Consider the following 27,352-nt stretch of genomic DNA (forward strand, 5'->3'; position numbering starts at 1 on the left):
TTAGTTTTGCAAATTACTCTCAAATGGTTCAGGGGGAAAGAATCCTTACTATCCTTGCAACTGTGAAGCTTTTATTTCAAAATAAAAATTATCTTTGGCATTTGAAAATGTGTCTGGAGTGTGGTGACGGCCTTGGCTGCGTGAAGCAAGTGCTGCTGGGTTCTGATTCGGGTGGGGGTTGATGGAGGTAGGGAGATGTTTTTAAGCTGTGGGTGTTTGGGAGAATACTCCCCAGAGGGACCTCTGTGTGGCCTTGGCCATCACCCAGGGGCATCAGGCCCAGTGCTTGCAGGGACCAGTTCCAGGCCATCTGCCCCCAGCCAGCCAGGAAGGGGCATGTTCCCCACCCCAGGGTTTATTTTTAGTTTCTTTTCCAAAACCCAGGATGGCGCTTCTGGCTGGCACCTTTGGGTTGTGGGTGAGGACGGTGGCCCCTTCTAAGGAGACAGGTTTCTGCGAGCAAGGAAGCAGAAGCTGCACTGATGCCTGGCCCCGCCTAGTGCCTCCAGTCTTCCCTCCTCCAGCCAGCCCCCGCCCCCCCCACCACACACAAACTTGCCTGGCCACCCAGCCTGCCCCAGCCTAGGCCTATAACCCCCCCACGCCCTCGCCTCCTGTTGTACAGAGGCTGACAGTTGGCACCACGCTGCTGAATTTCAGTGGCCTTCGGGCCCTGGTGACGGGGCAGGGAAAGATGGGTGTGAGCGAGGCAGGTGGGGGTGTGTGAGGGGCCGAGGTTAGAGAGCAAGGTGGCCAGACCCAGAGCCTCACAGGCCCATGCTGCGGCCTGCAAGTCCCTTTGTGCCTGAGCCGGCTGATCTGGGCCTGGACTGCTCCCTACCACCCAGCAGGCCCCATTGGGACAGGATGCTAGCCTCTCGCTGGTCAATGCAAGAGCCCTCCTGTGAGGGAGGCCCTCAGAATCAGTCTGGGCAGATGGGGGGACCCAGCCAAGGCCTCTTCCCTCAGCCCAGCAGGAAGGGGCTGCCCTCTGGGCCTCCCTTGGCCGAATCCTGGCTGGCTGGACCCCTGACCCCCGGGCCACCAAACTCTGGCCAGCACTGTCTCACTGCTCTTTCCTGAGCAGCAAATCTGCTGCCCCCACCCGCAGCCTTGGCCCAGACATATTGCGCCATCTGGCTGCCCCGTGCACCCCTGCAGGGAACGGGTGGGACACCATGAAGGCCCTGCACGCCTCAGGAGCCAGAGTGGTGGCTGTGAGCCATACCAATGCCGACCTGGTCAGCCTCTCCAAGGAGGTGAGGTGTGCAGCCCCACCATGGGCCAGGCCTGTGACCCTCCGGGATGCCTCACCAGCCTGCCAGGATGCCCCCTTTGGTCACTGGCCAATGCCTTCCCACAGGGCCCCGGGGTAGAGCCTGTGTGCGTGGACCTGGGTGACTGGGAGGCCATGGAGCAGGCGCTGTGCGACGTGGGCCCTGTGGACGTGCTGGTGAACAATGTCGCCATGGCGCTGCTGCAGCCCTTCCTGGAGACCACCAAGGAGGCCTTCGACAGCTGAGGAGTAGGAGAGGAGGTGGACTGGGGAGAGGGCTGCTGAGGAAGTGGACCGGTGTGGCCATGGTGTGTCTGACTGTCCCCTCTCCCTCCAGGTCCTTCAGTGTGAAACTGCACTGTGTTCCAAGTGTCTCAGGTGAGCCAGTGGGAGGATGTGGCCCAGTGCAGACATGGCCCAAGCGGGGGTGCGGTGGGGTCAGGGTGCCCCCTCTCTTGGCTTACAGATTGTGGCCCGGGGCATGATCAGCTACGGAGTCCCTGGCTCCAGCGTGAATGTCTCCAGCATGGCGGCCCATGTCACCCTTCCCAACCTAGCTGCCTACGGTGAGTCCCTCTGCCCAAACTTGAGCCCCCATTCCATGCAGGAGCAGCTGGGCTCCCGGGCTGGGCCTCATGCAAAGTGGGCTGAATCCTTAAGGGTCCTCAGTGCTGCCCTTTTCCCACAGGCTCCACCAAGGGTGCAATGACCATCCTGACCAAAGCCATGGCCATGGAGCTGGGGCCGCACAAGGTAGGCATGGGGGAGCTGGGGGTGCCAGGGGCCCCGGCCTGGGAAGGCACGAGGTAGGCGCAGGGTGGGGGTGAGGTGGGGGCTGGCGGGTGGTGGGCAAGCGGCGGCTGGGGATGAAAACGGGGGTAGGGGGCGCCAGGGGGTGAGTAAGCAAGCTCAGTGGGGTCTGTGAGGGCGGGGTTTGTGCGCCGGCTGAGACCGCCCCGCCGGCCCCTCGGCCCCAGATCCGGGTGAACTCGGTAAACCGCACGGTGGTGCTTACCGCCATGGGCCAGGAAGCCTCGTCTGACCCCCAGTTCGCCCGGAAGCTGAAGGAGCGCCACCCGCTGAGGCAGTTTGCAGGTCAGCTGGGCTTCGTGGAGTGGCGGGCGCGGCTGGGGCGGCCGGGCCCAGACAGCCGGGCCGAGCCGTGCTGACCCCGCCCGCCACCCGCCGCAGAGGCGGAAGACGTGGTCAACAGCATCCTCTTCCTGCTCAGCGACCGCAGCGTCTCCACCAGCGGCTCGGGAATCTTTGTGGATGCCGGGTACCTGGCCTCCTAAAAGCGTGGTGCTCTGGGCGGCCAGAAGGATGGTGCTCGGCTCCGCCCGGCCCCGCTTCCACGCCCCACCGCCCCGCCCCCAGACCGCCAAGGCCACCAGCCCACCACGCCCCTGGCCCCATCTACGCCCACGCCCCGGCCTACTGCCCCCGCCCCGCGGCTTGGCCCCACCTCCACGCCACGCCGCGGCTCCGCCCCACCATCCCATCCCGCATCCACACTCACGTGCCAGGAGACCCCGCCCCTGTCGTCCCCACCCACTGTGTCCTCAGCTGTGCTGGAGTGGATTTGCCTAATTAAATGGAGGCCTTTCTCCTGCAGCTAGCCGTGCCAGGGCTCTGGCTGGGCATGCAGGGAAGCTGGGGAGGGGAGGATCAGGGACTGGGGGGCACCGGTTAACCTTCGAAGAAGTAAAGAGAGGGCAGATCCGAAGCCTGCCGGATTCCACCGCTGACCCTGCCTTTGAGCTGAAGGGCCGAGATTCCTTGCAAGAAGATTCCTCGTGTCCACGCCCTTACCGCAACACCCAACCTTCTCTGGGCGGAGGGCAGAGGGCAGCGTGCAGCCACCTTTCCTTCCCTGAGGCTCTGGCTCCGCCCTTCAGCCCAGCATGCCCCCCACCCCGCCCCCACTACCGCCGGCCAGAGAGGGTAGAGGGTCTGAGGAGCTGCGGGGAGATGCTCTGGACCATAGGCTATCCCTAGGGAAGATGGGACTGAGCGCTCAGCGCCCGGCGTGAGGGGCGGGGTGCTGGACCATTATAGCTTATCCAACCCTGAGCAACCAGCTCCGCCTTGGGGCACACCTTCCCCCACAAGACCACCCATGAGAGGGCAGCCCCAGCTGGGGAAGGGTCCACAGCTGCTGCTCTACCTACTGTCCCTGGCCTGACTCCAGACAAAACAGCCCTGCAGCTGGGGCAGCTAGAGGGTTTTGCAGGCCCTGTTGGGATTCAGCTGTGCTTACCTGGGTCAGGTTCCACATGACACATGCCTTCTGAGTGTGGGTGTGATGAGGCCTGAGGTGGTCAGTCAGCTGGACTGGTGCGGTGTCCAACTCTGGGCAAGGGGGCAAGGTATGAGGGGCTGGTGTGGGGCCCTCCAGGCAATGGTACCACTGGGCTGAGAGAGCAAAGGGCACGTTGCAGGGATGGGGAGTGCTGAGGGCACTTCTAGCCAGCCTCAGGGCCTCCCAGAGCAAGGTTTGTGCCAAAGCAGGCTTGGCTCAGTCCAGCTGGTCCACCGAGGATCACGGGGCAAGTGAAAGGATTTGGACACCATTCTGGGGGCCAGGTAAAGACAGTGAAGGGACCTAAGCAGATGTCCCTTTCAGGAAGGACAGGCTGGGGGCTGTTCCCCGCCTCCCCTTGGCTTCTGGCAGGCAGACGGCAGGGTCCAAGGTTAGCAGCAGAAGGCAGGGTTTGCCCAGTGCCTAGAGGGTGTTGGCTGCACCACAGTGCCAGATCTGGTAGGGAGGACTCACTTGGCTATCCTCCAGGGGCTTCTCAAACCTGTGCCTCCTGCTGTCCCCAGCCACCCTCTCCTCCAGACTGTCCACCTCTCTGGGCCCAAAGCCACAGTGACCCAGAGGCCCTGCAATCACCACTTCCTTACTCCTGTCCACAGAAGGTCCTCAAGGGCAGTGTTTCTAGACTTTCCCACCATGACCCACAGAACAAAGTAGCTTTTACAGGAGGAGCCAATGGCACACATGGACACGTAAGCACACATATATCTCTGACCCTAAAGCTGCAGGAAGCAATGCTTGCCCTTGCTGGCCACTGGGTACCCCATGACCCTAAGCCTATCCCTTCCCATCCTATCCAAGTTTTTAAAGTCCTGGTGGCCTTCTGTGGGTTGGTGGGGTGAGTCAGCGTTTCAACTCCCTTTGACGCTAAAGCACACCTTTGCTGGCCTTGGCCTCTTCTTCAGGCTTATTGGGTTGTCCAAACCCTTTCCCTCTAAGCACAAGTGAGCCTGCGTGAGCTACTCCCAGGTCTGGGGGAGGGGAGCATGTGATCCTTTTTGCCAAACTTTTCTTCTCAGAAACAAAAGAAAAAAATGTTGGGCTTCCCTGGTGGCGCAGTGGTTGAGAGTCCGCCTGCCGATACAGGGGACACAGGTTCGTGCCCCGGTCCAGGAGGATCCCACATGCCGCGGAGTGGCTGGGCCCGTGAGCCATGGCCGCTGAGCCTGCACGTCCAGAGCCTGTGCTCCGCAACGGGAGAGGCCACAACAGTGAGAGGCCCGCGTACCGCAAAAAAAAAAAAAAAAAAAAAAAGCCCTGACTGAGATCTCTTTCACGTACAGCTACGTATAATTACGTATTAATTTCACGTATTAATTACCACATCTGTTTTTTTGTAATAATCATCTTGGCAGGGGAAATGCTAGCGGGGCCCGCTAAACCTATTTCACTCTGGTTCGAAGGGTCACAACAGGGCAGTTTGAAAAACCCCGCCCAAGAGTCCAGCGGGGACCCAGCCTGCCCCGCCCCGGCCTCGCCCACTCCTTTCGGCCAATCGCCCCCGCGGGGAAGCCTCTATTTGAATATTCCCTCCCTCCCCAGGACACCGCCCTGCAATTGGCCCCCCGCGTCCCGCCCCGCCCCGCGCCCTCCCGGACAGTCGCGCGCAGCTGGACCCAGGCACGCAGTTGGGCCTCAGCAGTGCACAGGGTCGGTCCGAGCCTCATGGAGCTGAGCCTAGCGGGGCGCCGGGCGCTCGTCACTGGGGCGGGCAAAGGTGGGCCCGGGGCGGCGGCCAAAGGTGGGCCTGGGAGGGGGTGGCCGGGGAGGGGCGCCCGCACTGAGCCGCACTCCTCGCAGGCATCGGGCGCAGCACTGTCCAGGCGCTGCACGCGGCGGGTGCACAAGTGGTGGCTGTGAGCCGGACCCAGGCCGACCTGGACAGCCTGGTCCGCGAGGTAGGCATCGCCTTGTCCCAGCCCAGCGGGCGGCGGGCGAGGCTGAGGGCGGGCCGGGACACGCGGGATCGCCAAGGACTCTTGCACACCCTCCCCCACGCCGGGCGCACGGCCTCTGTTGGGGGCCGACGGGTTGGGAGAACGACGACTCCCCCTGGGCTTAGGAGCAGGCAGAAATGGCTGCCTTGCAGGCCCGGGGCCAGACGCGTTCGGGCGCTGGGAGGAAATAGACTGGCCGGAGGCGGGGCCAGGCTCCCGTTCCCAAAGCCCCGAGTTGCCCAGTGGCCCAGAGGCCGAGTTAACTACCCTCCACCTGCAGCAGCCTGGGATTCTGAGCCCCAAGAAGGTGACTGGCTCCTCTGGAACCCCTAACCCCTCCCCCTGTCTAACTGAAAGGCCATGCAAACCCAGCCCTTCTCCCTCGCATGCCAGAGGCCCAGATGTACCCTTCCTTGGGCATGGATCCTCTGGTAGATGTGCCCCCTTACCACCTAATACACACAGTGCCCAGGGGTAGAGCCTGTGTGTGTGGACCTGGGTGACTGGGAGGCCACGGAGCGAGCGCTGGGCGGCGTGGGCCCTGTGGACCTGCTGGTGAACAATGCTGCCGTGGCGCTGCTGCAGCCCTTCCTGGAGGTCACCAAGGAGGCGTGTGACACGTGAGCCAGGGTGGGGTGGAGGAACTCCCGGGGGGAAGGGCTGTCTCCTGCTGCAGCAGTCCCAGTCCCTGACCACGGTCTATCCATCTACTTCCAGGTCTTTTGACGTGAACCTTCGGGCTGTCATCCAGGTGTCCCAGGTGAGCTGCCTTCAGAGCCGGAGTGGGAACTGGGGGGTGACACCAGTTCTGCCTCATGCTTCCTCTGCAATTCCAGATCGTGGCCCGAGGCTTAATAGCTCGGGGAGCCCCGGGGTCCATCGTGAATGTCTCTAGCCAGGCCTCCCAGCGCGCACTGACTAACCACAGCGTCTACTGTGAGCAAGCCCCGGCTGTGCCCTGCCCCTCACCCCCCACCCCCCAGCCTGAGCAGCCAGCTCAGGCTCCACACAGGCTGTCTCTCCTCACAGGCTCCACCAAGGGTGCCTTGGACATGCTGACCAAGGTAATGGCTCTGGAGCTTGGGCCACACCAGGTGAGCCCCACTGGGATGCCTTCCCATCACCCAGCCCACGTGCCCAGAGAGCCTCAGCCCACCCAGCTGACCCCCTTCTTGTTCCAGTACAGATCCGTGTGAATGCACTCAACCCCACAGTGGTGATGACACCCATGGGCCAGGCCAACTGGAGCGACCCCCAGAAGGCCAAGACCATGCTGGATCGCATCCCACTTGGCAAGTTTGCCGGTGAGTCAGGCGGGAGCCCAGCTGGGAGTTGCATCAGTGGCTTGCTCAGGTGAGGGGTGGGAGGGAAGGATGAAGGGCAGCTCATTTCAACCACATCCTGAACCCCACCCCGCCCACAGAGGTGGAGAACGTGGTAGACACCATCCTCTTCCTGCTGAGTGACCGCAGCAGCATGACCACGGGCTCCACTGTGCCGGTAGATGGAGGCTTCCTGGCTACCTGAGCCCCTCCACCCACACACACACATGTTCCATGCTGAGCCCACTTTTACCCCCACCCCCCTTCCCCATCCCTCCAATAAACATGATTCTTCTGCCCAGCCTGCACACTCATTCCTAGGCTGCAGTCAAGTGGCTGGAAGATGTAGCGCTCAGGGCTGGGTGTGGGGATGAGTCCCAGGTAGAGGCAACCATTCAACTCACATCCTGGGCCAGTGGCAGCCTGTCCCTCCTGTGAGAGATTTTCAGGCCTGGCTAAGTCCCTGGCAGGACTGGGAGGTAGAATCTTCCAGAAGGCCAGCTCCTAATGAAAGTGGTGAATTTGACCGAGGATGGCCTTTGGCCCTGTCCAGAGGTCTCTGGTATGGAAGCAGTGGTGTTTTTAACATGAGTGTTGGTTGGCATTCCTGAAGTCCATGCATAAGACAAACGTGAACTGAGGATGCTGTGTGTTGGGACTTCATTACTTTGTTGATGACTTGAGCGACTTCTTTGCTGAATCAGATGACGGTTTTCAATTTTCATTCCCTCAGCTTTGTGAGTTATTCACCACGTACTGAACACAAGCTCCAGCTGTAGGATTTGCCAACTTCTATGGTAAAATACTCCCGCCTGTTTACTGTCCTTGAGGTGGAGCTGGGGAGAGATGCGTGTCCCCCACCACACAGATACAAAAGCCTTACACCCGATAGCACAGATAATAGTAATATGTACAAAAATATTTAGGAAGTGATGTGTTTTGAGTATTTGTTAATTTCATTTTTTTTAATACAACTAATGTAAGTTTATATAATTATTAACAATAGCTGTTTAAAAACTGGCTAGCAAAATTCCTGAAATTCAGCAGTCCACCCTCTACACACCATTGCGGGGGTGCAGTGTGGCTTCTCATCACACCAGAGTAGTGCCTTGCGGCCTCAGGGGTGAAGTTCTAGCTCCAGGCCAGGCCCGCCCCTCACCTCCCGCCTTTGTCTGCCCAGCGATGCCAGGCTGTTGGCTCACCTGCAACCCCTCCTGTCCTCTCCACACCACGTTTGTTCTACCTCCACGGCTGCAGGGTCCCTCTGCCTGGACGTCCTTCCTCTTGACGGTCTGTCTTCCTGAACACTCAGCTAGTGTCCCCTGGCCTTGCCCTGGGCTCCACAGGGCCCCATGGGGCCTGACTTGCAGACCATCCTGCCCCTTGCTCGCCTGGCTGTGCCCTCCCAGAGGCCTGAAGTCAGCGTGAGAAGGGCTTTCTTCATCCAGAAGGGACCAAATGCACTTGCCCCCACTTTGATCTGGGTCCCTCCTTTGGAGACCGAGAGGGCTCAGCAAGCTTTTCCTCCTCTCCTCTGGTGCGCGCGCACGCGTGTGTGTGTGTGTGTGTGTGAAGCTCACCCGCTCTGTACCCGTGGATGGTGGGGGTTAGGGGCCTGGCACCCTCAGGGTGCAGGAGCAGGCAGGGGGAGACAGGAGCAGGGCAGGTAGCAAGACAGCAGGAGATGATGAAGAAGGTTTATTGTATAAAATAAAAAGGGGCTGCCCCATCCTGGGGCACAAGGACAGAACCCACCCCACAAACTCCCCCATCAGGGAAGCCCATCCTGGGGCTGCCCTGGACCTGCCCCTGCAGCCTGAGGGAGACCCTGCTCCCTTCCGGACTCCCTGGGGGCCAGGGAAGGCTGGAGCTGTACCCCCAGGTAGAGGAGGCAGAGTGGACAGGACCCCATGGCCCCAGCACCACCCCGGGAGCAGCAGCCTCGTCCCCGTGATTCTTCCCCCTCCCCACCCACAAAACTTCCCCACAGCAGACTCGGGGACACCAGACATCTCAACACAACAGATACAGGCGCGGGCGGCTGGAGGCTGCTCCTCCAGAAGTGAGGGCTCTAGAAGACCGTGCACTTCTTCCCCGGCTTCTTCACAGGAGGCGGGCAGAGCACAGCCCGGATGGCCTCATCAAACACAGTCTTCAGGCCCCGCTGGGTCAGGGCTGAGCACTCCAGGTACTTGACAGAGCCTGGGGGCAGCAAAGAAAGAGAAGAGTGAGGGTGGCAGGCAGCACAGGCAGGCAGCGGGGGGCAGCACAGGCGGGCAGCGGGGGGCAGCACTGTGCCCCCCAGAGCGAACCTCTCCTCCCTGCACCGGCAGGCCTGTCCGTGCCCACTCACCGATCTCCCGGGCCATGGCCAGGCCCTGGGGGTAAGTGATGGGCGCTAGCTTCTTATCCCGTAGCCGCTCGATGGTGTCCTTATCGTCACGAAGGTCCAGCTTGGTGCCCACCAGGAGGATGGGCGTGTGGGGGCAGTGGTGCCGAACCTCTGGGTACCACTGTGGGGATGAGAGGCTCTGATCCCTACCCCTCGAGAGCTTTGCCCTCAGCCTGGCCCAGAGCAGGCCATGGCTCCCAAAGGCCCCTTCCTTGTGCCTAGACCCACGCTTAGCCCTTCTTGTTTCACGGGGCGACCACTGGGTCTGGTAGGGGAATGACCAAGAACAAAAATACCTAGCCAAGACGCTTCCAGGCCCGTCAGGTCCTCTCAGTCAGGGCCCTTCCTTCTCTGAGAGCCTCACTCACCACCCCTACCCCACCCCTGGCCCCTCATCACCATCTGGGCCATGAGACCTCACACCCGGCAATCTCCAAAGGACAATATGTCTCTGTAAGGCCCTCAAGCAAGAGACCCCTGCCCTCTAAGGGCAAGTCCTCTGGGCAGCTTCCTCCCCTCCCAGAAACACAACTCTGCTTCTGGCCCTTTCCTACCTTGGCTCGAACATTCTCAAAGGAGGCTGGGCTCACCAGGGAGAAGCAGATCAGAAAGACGTCCTTGGGAGAAAGGGAGAGAAGAAGGGAAGAAGAGAGGGTACCATGTAGGAATGGTCAAAGAGGCTCCGAATGGCCTTTGCTCACCCCCCCAACACACACACACGCACGCACGCACGCACGCACGCACACCAGGCCCTCTGGGCCTCCACCCGAGCCACCCGGCCCCTGCAGGCAGCCCTGTGGTCCCCTACAGTTTGGGGGTAGGAGAGTGGCCGAAGCCGGTCGTAGTCCTCCTGCCCAGCGGTGTCCCACAGCCCCAGGTTGACAGGCTTCCCGTCCACCATCACATTCGCAGAATAGTTGTCAAAACTGCAGGAAACAAAGTGAGAGAGATTCCCCCCCGTGTCTGGGTTCTCAGGCCTGCACAGACCTGGAGCTCTGTCAGCACCTCGCCTCACCCCGGAACCCAGACCAGGGCTACTTGGGCCCGACCTCGAAGCTCAGGGGAGCCCCGCACACAGGCATCCATACCCTCCCCTTGCCAGCTCTGGACCCGCCCGCCTGCTCACACGGTGGGGATGTACTCTCCAGGGAAGGCGTTGGTCGTGTAACTGATCAGCAGGCAGGTCTTCCCCACGGCGCTGCGGAGAGAGGGCAAGTCCACGCTGCTCCCAGACCCACCTCAGCCCTCTGCCCAGCGAGGGCAGCCCCTCCCACGGTGCCCAGGGTGGGAACAGGGTTGCCTGCCCAGCAGATCCGCAGCGATAGAGGACCAGGGCAGGAGGGCCTCCGGGGTGGCAGAGTGGTGGGTGAGGGCTGGAGCGAGCTGCCTCAGAGCCCCAGGCAGGTGCCGGGAAGGTGGCACCGGCTAAGGGTTAAGCCCAGGTGAGAGGCCTGGCCCCACCCACCGGGAGGCCAGGAGGGGCCGCTGGCTGCCGGCAGCATCAGGTGGGCCTGGGCTGGAGGCCTGCGCCCCGCGACCAGCCGGGACCCCGCCCCACCGCGTCCTCCCGCCGCTGCCCGGTCCCCCAACGCCCACGGGCCGGTCGGGGCCGCCCCGCCTGGACCCCAAGCCGGGATCCCCGGACCGCACGCCGCACCCTCCGTCCCGGCCGCGCCCCGGAGCCCCGCGCCCTGCCCAGGAGGGTCCCCGGGGCCAACCCCTCCCGGCGCGCCTGGCGCGCCAGGCCGAGCGGCCTCCGCCTCGCGCACTCACCCGTCGCCGACCACCACGCACTTGATGGCCTGCATGGGCGCGGGCCGGGCGGGCGCGGCCGCGAGCCGAGCTGCGGAGAAATGCCCGGCGCCGCAGCGGCCGCGGACCCGAGCCGATCGCCGAGCCGAGCGGCCGGAGACAGCCGAGCGCCGCCGAGCGCCGGGCGCGGAGACAGCCGAACGCGGCCGGCATGGAGGGCGGGGGGCGCGGACCCGCCCCGAACCCGGGCCGACGCGCCTTCCAGAGAAATCTGGTGGGGGGCGGGGTCACAGGGCACCCCGCAATCCGTGTCGAGCTTGGGCAGGCCCTCCCCAGAGCCCCTGTGACCCACGCCAAGGGGCGAGGGCAGCGCAGACAGGCTGCTCCCACCCACCTGAACAGGTTGTGGTCGGTGCACACAAGGTTTCTTCTAGGGAGAGGATTCCCCGGGCCCACCGAGGGAGGGGCTGAGGCCCACCCACCCTCTAACCACGAGACAGCTGGTGAAAACTCAGGTGTTTGCAGTCACTAGAGATCCACGAGGCAGGCAGCCCCCTGCCGAGCTGCCCCCATCCCCACCTGTCTGCTGCAGTAGCTGGACCAATCCCTACCTGGTAGCAGTTAGAAGGGTGACCCAGCCACACCTGGAGGGCCTTTCCTGAAGGGCCCAAGCTTGGAGAAAAGACTGATACTGGATAAAGGCACTGGGGCCAAAATGTATCACAAATTGCAAAAGTCTGTATTTCAGAACACCCTGGAGTGAGCGCTGGGGCCTGCGGAGCTCATGGTTGTGAAAGGCGACTGAACTGTGGTGGGTGGGGCCAGGAGAGCTCGGGCCTGCTCCCCCAGATCTCCTTCCAACATGGGTCTGTGTTCTCAGGCGCATCATTCCTTGTGATTGGGATGAAGGAGTGGGGATGGGGCTGGGGCCCTCTCCAGCCCCCTTGGCCAGCGAGGTTCTGGACCCCCCGCAGGCGGGCACTCTGGTGGTAAGCTGCAGCCGTCCTGCTCTCACATCCATTCCAGCACTGATTTTCCAAGTCACCGGCTGTAGACCCTGCCTAAAGAGCCCGGACCTACCCATGGCCTGTCCCTTGTAAAGAAGGGAGAGGCAGGCATGAGACAAAGATGTCCAACAGATGCCACCTTCCTGCCACTTTCAGACTTTCCCTGCCTCCCCTCACTTTTGGGGGCTCAAGGTCCTCAGGGGGGACCCCTGCACATAAGCCAGAACAGCATTTTGCAGGAAGCTGGCCCTTTGGGCCTCCTCATCCCGGATCCGGGCAATCTCGGCCTGCTTCAGGCGAAGCTTTTCACGGAGAGAGGCATTCTCGCTCTCCCTGTCCAGCAGTGCCTCCCGGTGGTCACTTGCGATCACTGCAAGGGAGGAAGCTCAGTGAGGAAGGGGCTCTGGGGACTGCCTGGGCTCCTGCCAACCCAGAGGTCCGCAGGGGGCCGGCAGGGTGGGGTTCGCTCGGGGTCCCCTGGGCACACACATACCCAGCCTCCCCTACCAGCACCTCCTGGAGCTGAGACCTAGGCCAAGCTCAGCTCTCCAGGCCAGCCTCCTCCTCCTCCTGTGGGATGACCCAGTAAGGAAGGCCCTGCAGAGAAGCCACAGGGGGGCGGGGGTGGCGCTCAGCTCGCCTTTCAGCTGGCGTTCCAGGGCCGCTGCCTTCTCCTTCAGCGCTTCCTGGGCTGTCAGCTCGGCTTGCAGGCGGCCGTTCTGCTCCTGCAGCTCCAGCCGCACCCTTGTCACCTCAGCCGCCTTTTCTTGGTCCTTGTTGCTCAGCTCCTGCCAGGCAAGGAGGTGGGGGGGGTGAGGTGGCAGCTGGGGGCACCAGGGGCACCCCTGGGAGCCCTCGATGTCCCGGCTACCTGCTGCAGCTCCTCCAGGCGCCGCCTCAGGCCCTCCACCTGCCGGCCAAGCTGGCTGGCCCGCGCCTGGGCATCGGCTACCACCTGCTTCTGCTGCAGGCAGGCGCTTTGAGCCTCGTCCCGAGCCTGCGCCAGCAGCCGCAGCTTCTCCTCCAGGTGAGCCAGGCGCTGCTGCTGCAGGCCCAGGAGAGGGGCTGGTGAGCTGCTTTCTGGCCTGTGGCCCTGAGCTCACGAGAGGAGTGAATCCCCCAGCCCCACCTTCAGACAAAGAGGAGCGTATGTTTGCAATGTGGAAACTGCCTTGTCACTAAAGTTATAGCATATGTTGCTCTGAATGGGCTCAACTTGAATGAGGAGCCTCCCCCATGTCCCAGGCTGACACCATCATGCCCTCTGGCCTCTGGTCCCCTACTTCCACCATGTGATCACAGGCTGCACATTTGGGCCAAACCCCTTCCTCACCTTGGGGCTGGAGGACATTGGCTCTTTGCGTGGGCGTGGGGGGGGCTGGATATGGTGCTGATGGGATGAGTGTCCTCGTCTAAGTTTTCTGCACCCCTGGACCTCCTGTTCCCTTGTCCCTCCCTACAGAGTCAGAAGACAGCCTTGGTCTGGCCCACTTAAGCCCAAAGGGCTGTGCAACCCAGGCAGCTCATGCCAACCCCTCAGACCTCTCTCCCCAGTGGGCGCTGCAAGCAGCGGACCGTGGCCCTGGGCTCACCTCCTCCAGGCGGACTTGGTTCTTGGCCTTGATGAGCTCCTCCTCAGCTTGGCTGCGCTCACTGAGTGCTGCGGCCTTTGCCCGGCTCAGCTCCTACACCGCAGACAGTGACCACTGGGCCTGCCCTCTGCCCCTGCCCAGGGACCCCTTCTGGCCACACCCAGCCTCCCTAGGGGAGAGCAGAGCCTGGCGCCCAGCTCACCTCCTCCAGGGACAGCCGCACAGCCTCCAGCCTCTGTACCCTCTCCTGCATGGCCCTCTCGCTCTCCTCCAGGTGGCGAGTCATGTGCTCCACCTGCCCAGGTGTGGGGTGGGGACAGGGCTGGCACGCTGGCTCCCCAGCCTTCCCCTCTGGGACCCCCACCCTGGGGGCAGGTGAATCTTGGGGACTCTGTTACTTCCGAGTGAGGGCTGCCCCAAGTGACCTCACAGGAAGTGAGGATGGACGGCACGTCCCAGTGCTGCACCCCAGGTGGCACAGAGCACATGGCAGCCTGCGCTGTGGCCCCAGCAGTCAGGGTCCCTTCTAGAAACTGGTGGGGAGGTTCTGGGTCTGACATCTACCAGGGCTGTTGGAGAAATGCCACCAGCACCCCAAGGTTGTCGAGGGAAGCCTGGCCAGGAGTGCGCCTTGGGGACACCATGCCACACCGAGGTGTCTGCAGGCCCCGATGAAGCGGAGAGAGCAAAGGCCAGACGACACAACTAATGAGGCACCTCCTTGAAGCGCAGGTGTTCCGCGTCCTCCAAGCTCTGCCGGGACCTCTTCTTCTCCAGTTCCAGGCGTTCTGGAAGCACAGGGGAAGAGCGTGGGTAGGACTCCTCTGGGGGCCTTGGTTCTCAGGACCCAGTGGCAGGCCTGCGTGTGCCCACCTTCAGCCTGGACAGCCCGCATCTTCAGCTCAGCTGCCGTGTTGGTCAGCTCCTGCCTGGTCAGGAATAGCTGATCCTGCTGAGATTTCACTTTCCGCTCCAACTCGTCCACCTGGAAAACCGGCACTGAGGGAGGGGAGCTTTGGCCCCTTCCCTGAAGCCCTGCCCCAGGCCTTCCAGGGACCTGCCCCCACACCCTGCCCCCATACCTGGTTTTGCAAAAGCAAGTTCTTTTCATTGGCAGCAGACAAGTCTCTGAGGAGCTTAGACTCCCGCTCTGCAGCTTCCTGGGGGTCAGATGGGGAAAGGGCACCACTGGACACCTGCCACCACGCACCGCCTGCCTACCCCACACCCAACCACCTGCCCATCCAGCCCTCCCTGCCCACCTGCTGCTCCAGCCTGTGCTCCTTTGCCTGCCTCTGTGCCAGGCTCCGCTGTTCCTGCTCTGTGGTGGCCAGGAGCTCCCCCAAGTCCTGGGCCTTCTGCTCTGACAGAGCCAGGGCGGCCTCAGCCATCTGCAGCCTGCAAGGAGGGAAGGGCTAGCCCCACCCCATCCCTCCTCTAGACTCTGCTAAGTCCTTGCTGTTCTCACTCTTGCCAGACTATTACCCCAGCTAGCGCCCACCTCCTCCAAGAAGCGTTCCCAGGTTACCATCCCAGCGGTCCCTCCACCTCCTTTGTACGCTGGGGACTCGAGTCCTTGTCTGGACAGTCCTCCTCTGCCCTGTGGGCAGGTCTCTAAAGTGTTTTGAAGCCTCCGCACAACCCCGTCCTACCCTCTGCTCCTCCTTACTTGGCCTTGAGAGCGTTGATGATGGAATGCCTCTCGTTCAGGGCTTCCTGAAGCTGCCCCACGCGTGCTGCCGACGCCCTGTGGGCACAGAGGAGGGTTCAAGAGACCCAAACCCTGGCGCCCTCTGGGCCCCTCCCTGCGGCAGCTGCTGCTCTTCACACTCACGCCACCTCCAGGTGTGGGCTGAGGAAGTCGCGGTGCAGCCTCTAACCCTCCAGCCAACTCCCTCAGTAAACACACCCCACAACCTTGTTCACGGGCAGGCGACGAGGCTCACGTCAGGTCACTCCAAGGCCAGAGTGAGGACCCGAAGCCCGGGTACCCCCAGCGCACCACCTCCCTGCCCCCTGGCCCTGGGGCCACACTCACTTGCTGCTCCTGACCATCTCTTCTCTCTGTCTGTCGATTGTCTCCATCAAGTCCAGAAACTGGGGACAGAGCCAGCCAGAGCCCGGTCAGGGCCCAGAGCCCGCCCACTCCCCACCGTCAGCGGACAGGAGGGCAGACATCCACTGAGGCGGCAGGACACGAAAGGGCTCAGCCTCATCCAAAGGGAGAGTGGCTCCCACGCAGGGAGGCCCAGAGGGGAAGCCCACCTACCCGCCCACCCAGCCAGAGGGCATCAGAACAAGAGGCTGCCTCCCAGGCCTGGCTACTGGCTGCTTGGAGAGGCTCCAGGGCCCAGAAGGAAGGAACAAGTCCATGGCACGGGGGCTGAGGGGGGCCCTTTGTCCATACAGCCAGGGCGGGGCTGGGGTCGGGGCGAGGCCCTGCAGTCAGAGGCAGCACTGTCCTCACCTGTTTGGACTTCTCTTCCCGGAGGTGCCGCACCTCCTTGCTGAGCACGTGGGCGCGGGCCTGGCTTTCCCGGAAGGCGGTCTGCCGGTCCTGGTTGTGATCCATGGCTTGCTCTGTTGGAAAGAGCCAAGTTGTCTACCGGGAGGCCGAGCCCCAGGAGTGGCCAACGGCCAGCCCAGCCCCATGCCCAGAAGACACTGCGCAAGGTGGTATCTCACCCCACAAATCAGACCCCTCAGTGCACTAGCAAGTGAGGGGCTCAGAGGGGGCGGGGGTAGGGACAACAGTGAAGCCAGGAGCCTGGGAGGGGGAACAGGCACACGGGGAGAGGTGGGGAGGCTGCTCAACTGCCAGAAAAGGTGGGCATTTGGGCTCCGCCCCAAAGGCCAAAGGCCAGCGTGTGACGTTTAAGAGGTGAATGGTGTGCTCAGCTCCCATGCTCTGGAAAGGTCCAGGCAGCATTTGGAGAGAGGCCAGCCCGAAGTGGCCACAGTGCCAACTGGGGTGACTCAGAGGCAGGCCCAAGAACCAAGAAGTGGGAGAGGACATGCGTTGGGCAGACCCAGCAGGTGGTGATGCCACACTAGATTGCAACCCAGGCTCGGGCCCTTGGGTGGCTGGCGCTGCCGGTGGGACAACGAGCCATGGGGAGTGGCAGAGTGCTCAGTGGGCTTGGGGCTGAGGAGTCAGGGTCATGACAGGCGGAGACCGTGGTGCGAGGAGGGTGAGGCGCAGCACCAGGCAGTCGGCACTCTGCAGGCTCCTGCCGCTGCCTTTTCTTCCCTGGAGCCTGCTCTCACTTCCTCTGTTTTTAACATGCTACCATCGTGATGCCGTGTTTACTTGTTCTGGCCCAAGCCACCCCTCCCTCAGTGGCTGAGTCTCTGACACAGGGAATCAGCTCTATGTCCTGCTCCAAACAGTGCAAGCCACCAGCGGCTCCATGTGCCCGTACCCACGGCTCTGAGGATGTCACCGGGGATGCTGTTCCCAGCCAGCTCCAGCTTCCACAGGGTTCTGTTGCTGGGGAGACAGTTTACCAGGGCGCGGCCCCCCAGGAGGCCGATGTGATTCCAGCGCAGGTCTGGAGGGAAATCTGGTGTTGCCAGATGGAAAGCACGGGGCGGGGGTGGGAGGGCTGGCCCAGCCTGGAATACTGGTACTCCCTGCGATCGGCCACAGATCAGGAGCCCAGCTCAGCGAGCCCCTCCTCTCCCACCCCCACCCTTCTGGGAGAGGACAAAGGAAGCAGTGGGAGGGCTGAGGAAGCGATGAGATGCAACCCCTCCCCCTTCCCCCCCAGACCAAGACCTCCTGGCCCGGTCTGAGGACGAAGAGGCCAGTGCTGGCGGCCTCACCAAGCTGCTGGAGGCTGGTGTTGCTCTTCAGGGCCAGAGCCAGCTCCTCGGCACCCTTGTGGCTGATCTGGTTGTTGCGGAGGTCCAGCTGCCGCAGGGCGCCATTGGCTGCCAGGGCCCCGCAGAAGGCCGCGAAGGCTTCTTCCCACGTGCCCAGGCTGTTCCACTCCAGGGTTAGGCTGCAGGAAGGGTGGACGTGAGGTGCGTGGCCCCGAAGGCTCCCATCCTGCTCCCATGGGGTCCAGCGGGCTTGAGGAGGGGCACAGGCTTGGGTGTCTCTGGCAGAAAGGCTGGAGGCGCGTGAGTAACTCATACCCGCCTACTCCCCACCACGGAAGACCGGCATGAAGGCGTGACCTCTCATGTTGCAGAACCGTGTCCGCTGGAGCCAACCCAGAACCACGCAGAGAGAGAGCGGGGGCTCGGGGGAGAGCGGGGGCTGGGACCGCCACCCTACCTCTGAATGGACTTGTTCTGTCGGAGGAGTTTTGCCAGTGCCTCGGCCCCTGAGGCGCGAAGGTTATTGCCCTAGGACAGGAAGAGGCCAGCCAGTCACTCCCCGGCATCCTGAGCTGGGCTCCGAATACCCTCGCCAGGCGTCAGGCGTCAGGCGGTGGGGGAGGCCATGGCGAACGGAAGGTGTGGCTCCTTTCAAATTCTGCTTTCCCTGCCCGCAGTGGCCTCCTAATGCAGGCTATTTCAGTTTGCTTGTGAGAACATTCTGGAACTCACGTTCCTGCCCTCAGAACACCGACACGTGTGCGTGAGACCATGAGCAAATGGCGCGGAGCCTGTGTGCTAAGAGTACTTACAGACACAGTCTCCGGCCACCATGCAGACCCCTGGTCGCCAGGACACCTGTATCTTCTCTACTCCTGCTCTCAGGTGGCACGCCCCTGAGTGCAGATCCACCCACCTTGAGATCCAGAAACCGCACGATGGTGTTGACACACAGCCCCTGCAGCAGCAGCACGGCCCCTGTAAGAGAGCAGGGCAGTCACCCTCCACCCCTGGTGTCTCCGTCTTGGGTCAGCTCCCCACACATAGGGGAGAGACGGCTGTCCCAGTGGCCCCCACCAGCCAAGGTTCATGCCAAAAAGGAGTCACCCCACTCCTGTGTCAGGTTTGAAACATCCGCCAGGTGTGGAGTCGGGTGGCTCACCAGCACAGCGGGACTCTCCTAAGTCAGGGGACACTAAGGCTTTCCCATTACAAAGAGAAACTGCCTTCTGCTCCCGGGTGTCCAGAGAGGACGCTGCTGCTGCTTTATGACAGTAAAAGGGAGTAACCTCACAAAGAAGAGATCGGGTGGGACTGAGTTCTCTGCTAGAGATGCTAAGCACCAAGGACTGTGGCACGTGCAGCTAATAAGCAGCAGAGCAAAAAGAAGCCAGGGGAGCCCGGCCCCAACACTGAAGTTGGAAGGGCTGCCCTGGGCCGCCGGCCCTTGGTGCCCACCTTCCTCACTCAGCATGCAGTCACTCAGGACGAGCTCCGTCAGCAGTGCCTCTTTCTGTAGCAGCTTGCCCAGAGCCCTGCAGGTGTCCACTGTCAGGCTCTGTGTGGCCAGGTCCAGCCGGCCCTGCGGCAGCTGGTGCATTTGCTGCAGAACAGTCTCCTGGGGCTCGGCCCCACTCTCCTTGCACAGCCGGCTGTAGGTGCGCCGGAACTCCTCCATGTCCCTGGGGTGCAGGAAGGGCTTCCCGGAAAGCGCCTAGACAGGCCTCACCAGGAGCCAGCTGGGACCGGGAAGCCGGGGAAGGGCAGTACGGCAGGGCCTCTCCCCTGGGGGCCTTTAGAGAGCCCCCGGCAGCTCAGTGGGGGCACAAAGACTCTAAGTCTTCAGCAGCCAGGAAAAGAGGCGCAAACTGAGTTGGTCCAACAGGCGCGAGGCCCCAGGAGGGCAGGGGCGGGTGATTCTCAGCGGACCGCTGAAGCCTGGGACCGAGGAGGTGGGGCGTCCTCGGGGGCGGGGCCTCCAGCGGCGGGGCCGGTCCGTCCGGACGTCGCCCGTACCCCTGGGCTCCGGGCCCGATGCCCCCAGCCCTCGCGCCGCTGGCCCCCCGCTCGCTCGTCACGGCCGCCGCGCGCCTCAGTATCCAGGAAGAGCAGGGAGCGTCGGGAAGACCTGGAGGAAACTACAACTCCCAGGAGGCTTTGCGGAGGAGGGGCGCTCACCGCGGGCTAGTGAAGGCGAAGGAGCGGGCGCGCGCGGAGGGTCCATTGGCTGGAGGCGGGGGGCGGGGCTCCAGAAGGCGCGCTCTTTGTCGATTGGTTGGAGTCGCGAGGGAGGGTCTCCGGAGGGCGCGCTCAAGGTTCATTGGCTGGGGACGCGGGGGCGGGGCTCCGGAGGGCGCGCACCTTGGTGGCGGTCATGGAGGAAATCGGCGCCGGCTTCCGGAAAGTGAGAGAGGGCCTGCTGGCGGGGCGGGCTGGGGGCGCGGGGCGAGGCCGCCGGGGCGGGGGGCACGCGCGGGTCCGGCGGGGACGCTGCGGCCCGGTCCCCTGAGTGACCCACGTGCGGATCCTGAGCCAGCCCCCGCGCTGCCGTCGGGTGCCTTATAGGGTGAGCCCATTCCCAGAATCTGGCAATGACCCTCGTCCTGCACACCTTTCGTCCTCCGTGGATGGGATCCCGCGGCCGGGTAGCGGAAGGTTGGGTAGGCAGCCTGGTCTGCGGCAAGAGGGAGAGGGTCTGCAGAAATCGGGCAGGGGTAAGTGCCAGCACAAATGAAGGGAGGCTCAGAGAGGAGCCTGGGCTCCCGCCCCGCGGCTCCGGGATCCGCAGGACTCACCCTAAAGAATTTAGCGTAGAGCACAGTGCGGCCCAGCTCGCGGGTAGTCTCGGCGCCTGCGTATTCTAAAGCTTCCTTTTGGCGTGTTTCCTATCACACCAGCCCTGTGCTTTGCGTCTCACTTGAGCCAGGCTGGCTTCGTTGCCTGGTGTGTACGTGGCTCTACAAGTGCTTTTCTTAGCAGCACACCCAGCACAGTCAGGCACTGTTACATGCACTTGAAATGGATTAGCCCGTGTAATGCTCAACACCATAGGAGATGGGTACTGGTACTACCCCCACCTGCCAGTGGGAAAGAGGCAGAACTAGAGTCAAACCCAGGCCATCCGCCTCCAGAGTCAGCCCCTTTGCTCTGCACCTGGCAAATGGGGCTCTGGGTGGGTGGGTGGTGAGGTCAGCTGCCTCCCACACCCCGCAGGCTGTAAGTGGTCTGAGTCTCACATTGTTGCTCTGTCTTAAGGTTAGGTGACATTGAGCCCTTGATATCAGGCCTTTGTGGGCAGGAGGGAGAGTCTCAGCCCCTCATGAGTACTTGTCCAGCCAGTCCCCAGTGGGTGTTCTCTTTCTATCACCCAGAATCGTCACTCTGCCCTGGCCTACAAGGGGTATATAGTGTCAAAGGGAAAACCACCGAGGCAGGGGGTTGTAGGAATCCTCCACTGTAATAGCTGCAGAGGGGAGCACTGGGCTGGGCCTCCTTCATGCAGTCCTGCACAGCTCTGGAGCCCTCACCCTCAGAGGGCTCTGGCCAGAGCTGGGGTTATGGTCATTACCCATGAGCAGGGCTGTCCCCGGGGAGGGGGAGGGGTCGTGGTGCCCCCACACAGTGGGGCAAAGGCTGACCACATCCCAGGTCCCATCCTACCCTCTGCAAGTTTAGGGAACCTCTGCTCCCAGCTGGTGCTGACTGCTTTAGTTATCACGGCAACCCCATGCAGCTGCCCCCCAGCAGCAGCCTGGTTGATTTAGCTCTTCCCCAGGGTCTGGGAGCTGGCGGAGCAGTAGAGCCTTCTGTGCCTTTGCTGGTACCTTTCAGGTACACAGCAAGGAGGGCCAGCAGGTGGCGCCAAGCTCACGTGGTCACTGCTGGAAGGATGAGGCTGCTTCTTTGGTGCTGCCCCAAGTGACTGGTGACGAGCTCTTACCCTCCTGAGCCAGGGCTTCGTCAGGGTCCGCTCCCTCCACTCTGCTCTCCAGCTTTGCTGAGCTGCACTGGGTGAGGCAGTGCCATCTCCGTGGCTAAGGCTAGAGGCCTGGTGGGTCCCCAGCTCACCTTCCCTGCACGACACCCAGTTTCTCCTGGGCACCCACTGCTGCTGTCCTCCCGCCTCCCCTGGCGCTCTGCTGGCTCCTCATTCGCAGCCTCTTCTGGCTGGTCCCTGCCCTCAGCAACCTCCCTTGGTCCACCCACGTGCTGCCACCTCCCAGATCCTCATCGCCAGCTTCAACCATCTCTGAGTTCCAGCCACCCAATGGCTGCTCTGCTTCGACACCTCACGTGTGTCCGTCATGCAACATGTTCCAAGCTGAGCTCCTGAGATGCTGATCCCCAGAATCTATATCCGCTTAGTGGTGCCATACTTTGGGGCTCAAGCCTCTCCCTTGAGGAGTCTTGGCCTGGGCCCGCCCTTGTCCCATCCTCATTGGTCAGGAAGTCCTGCAGATAGTCTGGGCCCTGCCCCCTACCTTGACTGCCCATTGACCGAGGAGCCTGGCCCCTCCCCAGCTCTGCGGTTCCCACAGTGCCCTTCCCCATTACAGGAAGATCCCTTTCCAAAGATCCCTTTCCACGTGTCCTGTCGTGTCGTAGGCTCCAGGGAGGGACCTGGGATGGAGCTGACCCAGTGCCCAGAGCAGGGTCTGGCAAAGCCGGGCGGCATTGGTGGTGTGGACAGGCCTGTAAAGGGGCCCAGTGTGGGGAGAGCACCTCGTCCCTGGGGGCAGGAGCACAGGACTGCTCTGGATACCATGAGGACTGGAGCCCCAGAGAGCGGCAGGCAGGCACCTGGGCTGCTCCCACCGGTCTGCCACTTGCATCTAATTTCTGGTCCTCCTGGAGGCACTCAGAGAGGTTTCTCCCCACTGCCTAATCTCCCCACCCTGGGAGAGCCCCACAGACAGCATTTCCAGCCAGAAATTACAACCCCATCCCATCCAGAACTAAATGCCTAAGGGGTGTGCAGCAGAGGGGCAGGGGCGGTGGCTCACTGACGCCCCCTCCGTCCCTCAGGAGCTGGTGAGCAAGCTGCTGCACTTGCATTTTAAAGACGACAAGACCAAAGGTGTGTGAAGGGGAGGGTGGGGGGGCGGTGGCCGGGGACTGCTGGGCACCCGGGACCCTGCACTGCACCTCTGCAGGGGCCAGAGCCTCAGAGAGGACTGGGCCAGACGGAGGGCTGAGGTCACCGGCAAGAGCGTGAGGTCAGCAGCAGTGAGGGCAGAGTGGGGCAGCAGGGAGAGGGTGTGTGTCTGTAACCTTCTCCCTTCACCTTGCAGTCAGTGGGGACGCGCTGCAGCTCATGGCCGAGCTGCTCAAGATCTTCGTTGTGGGTGAGCAGAGGGACCCAGCAGTGTTCTCTAGTATCCCACCCAGGCCCATCCGATCATTCACGACCGCTTTGCATTTTATTTTTCAGTGGGGTAACCAAGACACATTTTTCCAGTTTTTCCCCAAGCACCTAAGCTCCCTGTCCCTGAAAAGCTCCGTGTTTCAGAGGCCCCAACCTCAGCCTTCTGAGCTGTCGGCTGGCACGGGGGTGGGCCAGCAGCCAGGGCTGAGGCCCACGGGGTTTAGGGTTCAAGGCCCCCCAAGCCTTCTCTGCCTCACTTCCCTCCTGCATCACGGCAGAAGCGGCCATCCGCAGCGTCCGGCAGGCCCAGGCAGAGGACCTGGCCCAAGTGGACGTGGAACAGCTGGAGAAGGTGCTGCCTCAGCTGGTAGGTGCACCTCCAGGAACAGGGCCTGGCCCAGGAGACGGGGGTGGGGGGGTGGCTACATCCACGAGGCTCTGAGCGCTCCTCTCCCCCACAGCTTCTGGACTTCTAGGGGTTTCCACCCTCACTGTGGCCACCGCTCCACGTCACGGCCTCTGGCTTCAGACAGGACAGGAGCTGCTGATCCCCCAAGGTTCTCCTCCAGCTCCCAGGATTGGCCGGGTGCCAGCAAAGCACCACTCTCTTCCCCCTGTCATCCCCTCTGCCTGCTGCTGATGGCCGGGATGCAGCAGATAGAGGGGTCACTGACAGGATGAGGGTCCTGCACCTGGGTTGGTGCCCTCCCCTCACGCCCCCCGCCCTCAGGACAGCCGAGCACCCACCGGTGTGGGAGAAGCACTTGGTCACCGGGAAGCAGGTGCGGGAGACCCGCCTGCCTGAGCAGGTAGCCTGTGTGTCCTCCACAAACAAGCAGAACGGTGTGGTTCTGCCACCGACATCAAAGCTTGTGTGTCACCTTCTAGCCGTCTGATATTCCCCTCAAAAGATGCTTGCCTGAGCTGTATATTTGTTCTCACAAAGCAACGTCAGTAAATCAGAGCCACCTCCCCAGGCACAGCCTCCTGTTGCCATTAATCACCCAAAGTCAAGTTGCTTCAAAGCTGGGAGAGGACAGAATAACAAACAGCATGTGTGAGTGCCCTGCTGTGGGCCAGGCTCAAGAGGCTGTGAAATCGGAGCCCTCGCACGTGTGGCTGCTCGCCTGGGATGGTGCCTCTGCCACAGGGCTGCCGTGAGTGTGGTGTGCCACCGGCCCGGCCGGGGTGCTGGTGGGGCAGGGGGAGCCACGCCAGCGGGAAGGACCACCGGTCCCAGGGCCACAGGGCCAGGCAGCTCAGAGCTGCTTGGGAGCCGCTAGAAGCCCAGTCGGGAGGCCTGGCTGCCCTCCCCCCCCAACACAGTACCCACCTCCCACCAGTTCTGAAAGCTGCTGGGACTCATCAGCCCAGGACAGAAACACCCAGAGGGCCCTGGGCCCAGTGACCATGGGGTCAGGACTCTCACAGAGCTGGAGGACCTATTCCACTGGGGAGGGACGTCTGCCCCTGCTGCCACGGGCACCCAGGAGCCCCACCCCCATGCCCAAGGATGGCATGGGTGGGGGGCCAGCCCTCCCTCCCTAGTTTAGCCCCGCTGGCCCCTTCTCGCACCCGTTCCCCGCCTCTGCCCCCCACTCCCCTCTCCCCCCTCCTGCAGGGAGTCTCAGGGCTTCAAAGCTCTGGGCGCATGTGGAAGTCATTAGACCTGAGGGGAGAGGCTGGCGACAAGTGCCAGAGCCCGTGCCCCACAGCCACTTTGAAGTGCGCTCAGATGGTGGGGCGGGCGGGGCACCGGGAAACCCCAGGCCAGCCCTGCCCGGTCCCACCGCAGGGTGGGGGCTGCGTCCGCCCCTCTCCTGCCAAGGGCTGGGGGCCCAGCCTGAGATGCAGCCAGGCAGGCGATGCCTGGAGGTCCTTCTCCCTGAACTCGTGTCCTGCCTAGAGGAGTCGTCGTGAACAACGTCAGTGAAGTAAAAACCAAGGGGCAGGCAGTTCAGGGCAGACACCTGTGCCCTCGTTAAGGAGAACAAGCCCCAGCAAGCAGCCTCCCAGGCCCACGTCACCGTCCAGCCAGGCTGGAGGCCCGCGGCTGGGGATGCGGCGCAGGGGCAGCAGCAGGAGGAGGGCCGTGGGTCAGAGGACCGAGGGCCTCTGCCCTGGAAAGGACGACAGGAGGGTCTCAAGAGAGGCTTGCATGTTTATTCCCGCTCAGGGTGGGCAGGGGTCCTGTGGCTGGCAGAGTGGCACCTCTGGGCTGGCGGCTCTCACCTCTTGCTGGCTGCAGCGCAAACACATGGGATGACCTCTGGGCCCTGGGCTCCCGCCCAGCAGCCCCTCCCTGCCCGGCCACCCCCCATAGTACCTGGCAGCTTCAGCCACTTGGGCACCTTGCCCAGACCCCTCCTCACTGGCTGGGCCGTCCCAGGGCTGGGCTCAGGGGGGCCCACTGCCCCTTCTTCAGCAGTTGGCTCCAACTCAACGGGCGCAGGGTCAGGGGCTGGTGGCGGGGGTGGGGTTCCAGCAGCCCTGGACATGGACCTGAGAACAAAGGCCGAGGTGCCAGATGGTGGGCACTGTGGCAGCGGGCTCTCCCCACCCTCTGTGGACACTCACCTGGCCACCAGCACGTCAGCTGCAGACGGGGAAATGGTGTGTTCCAGCAGCGTGGGCTCCAGGTAGATGCCTGCAGGAGGCCCAGCCTACCCTCAGGCCACAGAGAATGGGGTGCCCCTGCCTACTGCTGCTCTGCTCTGGGAGGGGGCATGACCCAGCCTGAAGCCCCCAGGAGAAGGGTATGGGGTATCGGGGCCACAGGTCTCCCTCCCAGACCCGAAGTCCCCTGCTCTGGGGCGTCTGATGAGCTGGGATGTGCGGCCCGGGGCTGGTCAGCAGCGGTGGGCAGAGGGGGGCCCCACCCACCTGTTGGCTCCTCAGGTCCAAAGTGCACAAGGGCAGCAGGGAAGAGGTTTGCCTGCAGGGAGGACAGAGGAGAGCTCAGGGACCAAGTGGGCACCGTGGAGCACGGCAGAGAGGGCCGCACTGCACTTCCATGCTGGCCTCATGGGTGCTGCACCCATTAAGGCCCAGGGCTCCGCTGAGGGCTACGGCCCTACCAGGCCCCTCCCACCGTGCAGTCCACTGCCCAGCTTCACCTATTACTCCTCTGGCACCAACCCCAGTGCAAGCCAGGCCAAGGCATCAGACCATCGAATCCTAGGGCCAGCCCCAAACACCAGCTGAACAGGAAGTTCTCGTGGTGTGTGTGCTCTGGCATTTTTACCTACCTCCCCTTCCTGCCCAGTTCCCGGGGTAAACAGTTGACAGTCTGAAGGTGGGAACTAAGCTTGGAAGCCCCCGCCCTCAGCAGAGACTGCAGGAGGTCAAGAGGTCAGAGGAGATGCAGACTCACACAGAACTGCATGGGTGGGGGCATGGGGCACAGCCCACCATGCCCCCCACTCCCCTCCCTCACCTGTGCTGCCCAAAGAACAGAGTGCAGGAGTCGGGGGCACTCCATAGGGACTGACATATGAGCCCAGGTGCACTGGAAGCAGCTAGACTGGAGACAGGAGCACCAGGGGAGGGACCCTCAGTGGCCCCGGCACAAGGGGAAGGCGGGGGGGGGGGGGGGCTCTGGGAGCCAAGCTGCTTTGGGAGTCCCAGGCTGATCGGTGCCTCCAGGCCTACTGCCTTGACCCAAAAGCCCATAGGTGGGTTCCCTGACTCGGCACTGGTCTCGCTTGATAAGGAAAAGCCAGTGCCAGCCAGCATCAAGCCTGTCCTGCAGGGTGGGTGTTGCACTGGGGTCCCCACACCCCTCCCGGAGGCCTGTCCATGGGGGTGGTGGTGCAAGATTTCTGCTCAGGACTGGCTCCACCTGCGCAGGTGTGGGACAAGGACACATCACGTGGCCCCCGAAACGCCCCCGGAGGCCTCCCAGGTAGGGGGCTGGACTGTGGTGCAGAGTCAGGGCTGTTACAGAGGATCCCGAAGCCCTCCAGTGTCGTAACCTGCCTCTATTCCCGCCTCTGCACCCGACGAGGACCATGGCTGTAAGCCCCAAAGCTGGCCTGAGCCAGCAGGAAGGCCACCACCCAAGGCTCTGTGTCCTTAGCCCTGGAGGAAGGGCCACTGCTGCCAGCTGAGCGCATCCTCTCTGCCCAGCTCTGAGCTCCTGGCGTCTGGGCGGGGAGTATTAATAAGAGGAAGCTTCAAAGGCCAGGCCTAGGAACGCTGAGATTGCAGTTGAAGCTGAGGGACAGAGAAGGGCCGTGAACACTCTGAAACCCCACTGTGATGCCTGGAATGATAGCCTGGTGCGGGGAGATGGGCTGCAGGGTGGAGGGCAGCCCCAGGGCCCTGGAGGCACTGGAAGCTGGGGGCGTGGGGAGAGAAACACAGGTAGGACAGTGCCTCAACCTTTCTAGGGTAGCGCAGTGAAGCCAGACCCTGACCCGGCCAACCCGCCAGGCACTGGGGCCACCCACCCGGCTGGGCCGTCTGGGAGCTGCAGAGCTTGAAGTCTTGAAGGACCCATTTGGGCCCCTCGAGGCAGCTCCTCTTGAACCTGGCCTCCCTGCCTTTCCTCAGCACCTGCTGG

At 62.9% G+C, this 27,352-nt stretch overlaps 6 protein-coding genes across 19 annotated transcripts in view; 3 read left to right on the top strand and 3 right to left on the bottom strand.

The window, feature by feature from the left end:
• Positions 1–385: 385 nt before the first annotated feature.
• On the top strand, positions 386–2,799 carry LOC132511937 (carbonyl reductase [NADPH] 2-like). The gene is given in 9 exon segments (XM_060135751.1): positions 386–418; positions 626–698; positions 1,162–1,259; positions 1,364–1,517; positions 1,614–1,654; positions 1,743–1,842; positions 1,965–2,029; positions 2,254–2,371; positions 2,468–2,799. Coding segments are annotated over 9 exon segments (786 nt in total). The 3' UTR covers positions 2,572–2,799.
• Positions 2,800–5,193: 2,394 nt separating this feature from the next.
• LOC132510749 (L-xylulose reductase) lies at positions 5,194–7,156 on the top strand. Of its 3 annotated transcripts, none has more exons than XM_060133059.1 (8): positions 5,194–5,313; positions 5,397–5,494; positions 5,999–6,153; positions 6,251–6,293; positions 6,370–6,469; positions 6,563–6,627; positions 6,720–6,837; positions 6,957–7,156. In XM_060133059.1, the coding sequence occupies exons 1-8, from the start codon at positions 5,262–5,264 to the stop codon at positions 7,058–7,060; spliced, it is 735 nt and encodes a 244-aa protein (XP_059989042.1). In that variant the 5' UTR covers positions 5,194–5,261; the 3' UTR covers positions 7,061–7,156. The 3 variants fall into 3 exon arrangements, with proteins under 3 accessions (XP_059989042.1, XP_059989043.1, XP_059989041.1); XM_060133060.1 differs by having other exon boundaries at positions 6,563–6,597; XM_060133058.1 differs by having other exon boundaries at positions 6,370–6,627.
• A 1,382-nt stretch (positions 7,157–8,538) lies between these two features.
• Positions 8,539–11,181, bottom strand: RAC3 (Rac family small GTPase 3). Of its 2 annotated transcripts, none has more exons than XM_060132856.1 (6): positions 11,021–11,181; positions 10,374–10,445; positions 10,056–10,173; positions 9,802–9,864; positions 9,209–9,368; positions 8,539–9,057 (listed from the first exon to the last, which is right to left on the bottom strand). In XM_060132856.1, exons 1-6 carry the CDS (start codon positions 11,053–11,055, stop codon positions 8,927–8,929), a joined length of 579 nt encoding a protein of 192 aa, XP_059988839.1. In that variant the 5' UTR covers positions 11,056–11,181; the 3' UTR covers positions 8,539–8,926. The 2 variants fall into 2 exon arrangements, with proteins under 2 accessions (XP_059988839.1, XP_059988840.1); XM_060132857.1 differs by having other exon boundaries at positions 9,205–9,368; positions 11,021–11,179.
• A 536-nt stretch (positions 11,182–11,717) lies between these two features.
• LRRC45 (leucine rich repeat containing 45) lies at positions 11,718–19,633 on the bottom strand. Of its 5 annotated transcripts, none has more exons than XM_060132850.1 (17): positions 18,882–19,633; positions 18,340–18,401; positions 17,881–17,951; positions 17,424–17,602; positions 17,021–17,161; positions 16,066–16,178; positions 15,637–15,695; positions 15,268–15,345; positions 14,861–14,996; positions 14,681–14,758; positions 14,472–14,583; positions 14,316–14,386; positions 13,801–13,893; positions 13,599–13,691; positions 12,878–13,048; positions 12,647–12,794; positions 11,718–12,376 (listed from the first exon to the last, which is right to left on the bottom strand). In XM_060132850.1, the coding sequence occupies exons 1-17, from the start codon at positions 19,099–19,101 to the stop codon at positions 12,180–12,182; spliced, it is 2,022 nt and encodes a 673-aa protein (XP_059988833.1). In that variant the 5' UTR covers positions 19,102–19,633; the 3' UTR covers positions 11,718–12,179. The 5 variants fall into 5 exon arrangements, with proteins under 5 accessions (XP_059988833.1, XP_059988832.1, XP_059988835.1 ...); XM_060132849.1 differs by having other exon boundaries at positions 12,878–13,051; positions 18,882–19,625; XM_060132852.1 differs by having other exon boundaries at positions 12,878–13,051; positions 17,021–17,149; positions 18,882–19,618.
• Positions 19,634–19,745: 112 nt separating this feature from the next.
• On the top strand, positions 19,746–23,764 carry CENPX (centromere protein X). Its single transcript, XM_060132855.1, has 5 exons — positions 19,746–19,827; positions 22,449–22,500; positions 22,715–22,768; positions 23,067–23,155; positions 23,250–23,764. Exons 1-5 carry the CDS (start codon positions 19,798–19,800, stop codon positions 23,262–23,264), a joined length of 240 nt encoding a protein of 79 aa, XP_059988838.1. The 5' UTR covers positions 19,746–19,797; the 3' UTR covers positions 23,265–23,764.
• Positions 23,765–24,937: 1,173 nt separating this feature from the next.
• ASPSCR1 (ASPSCR1 tether for SLC2A4, UBX domain containing) overlaps positions 24,938–27,352 on the bottom strand; it is a 30,852-nt gene continuing 28,437 nt past the window's right edge. For 6 of the 7 annotated variants that reach the window (XM_060135302.1, XM_060135301.1, XM_060135300.1 and 3 more), the window contains 4 exons: positions 25,672–25,723; positions 25,366–25,435; positions 25,115–25,290; positions 24,938–25,030 (listed from right to left, as the gene is read on the bottom strand). In XM_060135302.1, coding sequence (XP_059991285.1) covers positions 25,157–25,290; positions 25,366–25,435; positions 25,672–25,723 — 256 coding nt within the window. In that variant the 3' untranslated portion in view covers positions 24,938–25,030; positions 25,115–25,156. Of the gene's footprint in view, positions 25,031–25,114; positions 25,291–25,365; positions 25,436–25,671; positions 25,724–27,352 lie in introns of those variants that run through there. The other variant, XR_009537713.1, reaches the window with a different exon arrangement.

This window comes from Lagenorhynchus albirostris, chromosome 20, assembly GCF_949774975.1.
Source record: "Lagenorhynchus albirostris chromosome 20, mLagAlb1.1, whole genome shotgun sequence".
NCBI lineage: Eukaryota > Metazoa > Chordata > Mammalia > Artiodactyla > Delphinidae > Lagenorhynchus > Lagenorhynchus albirostris.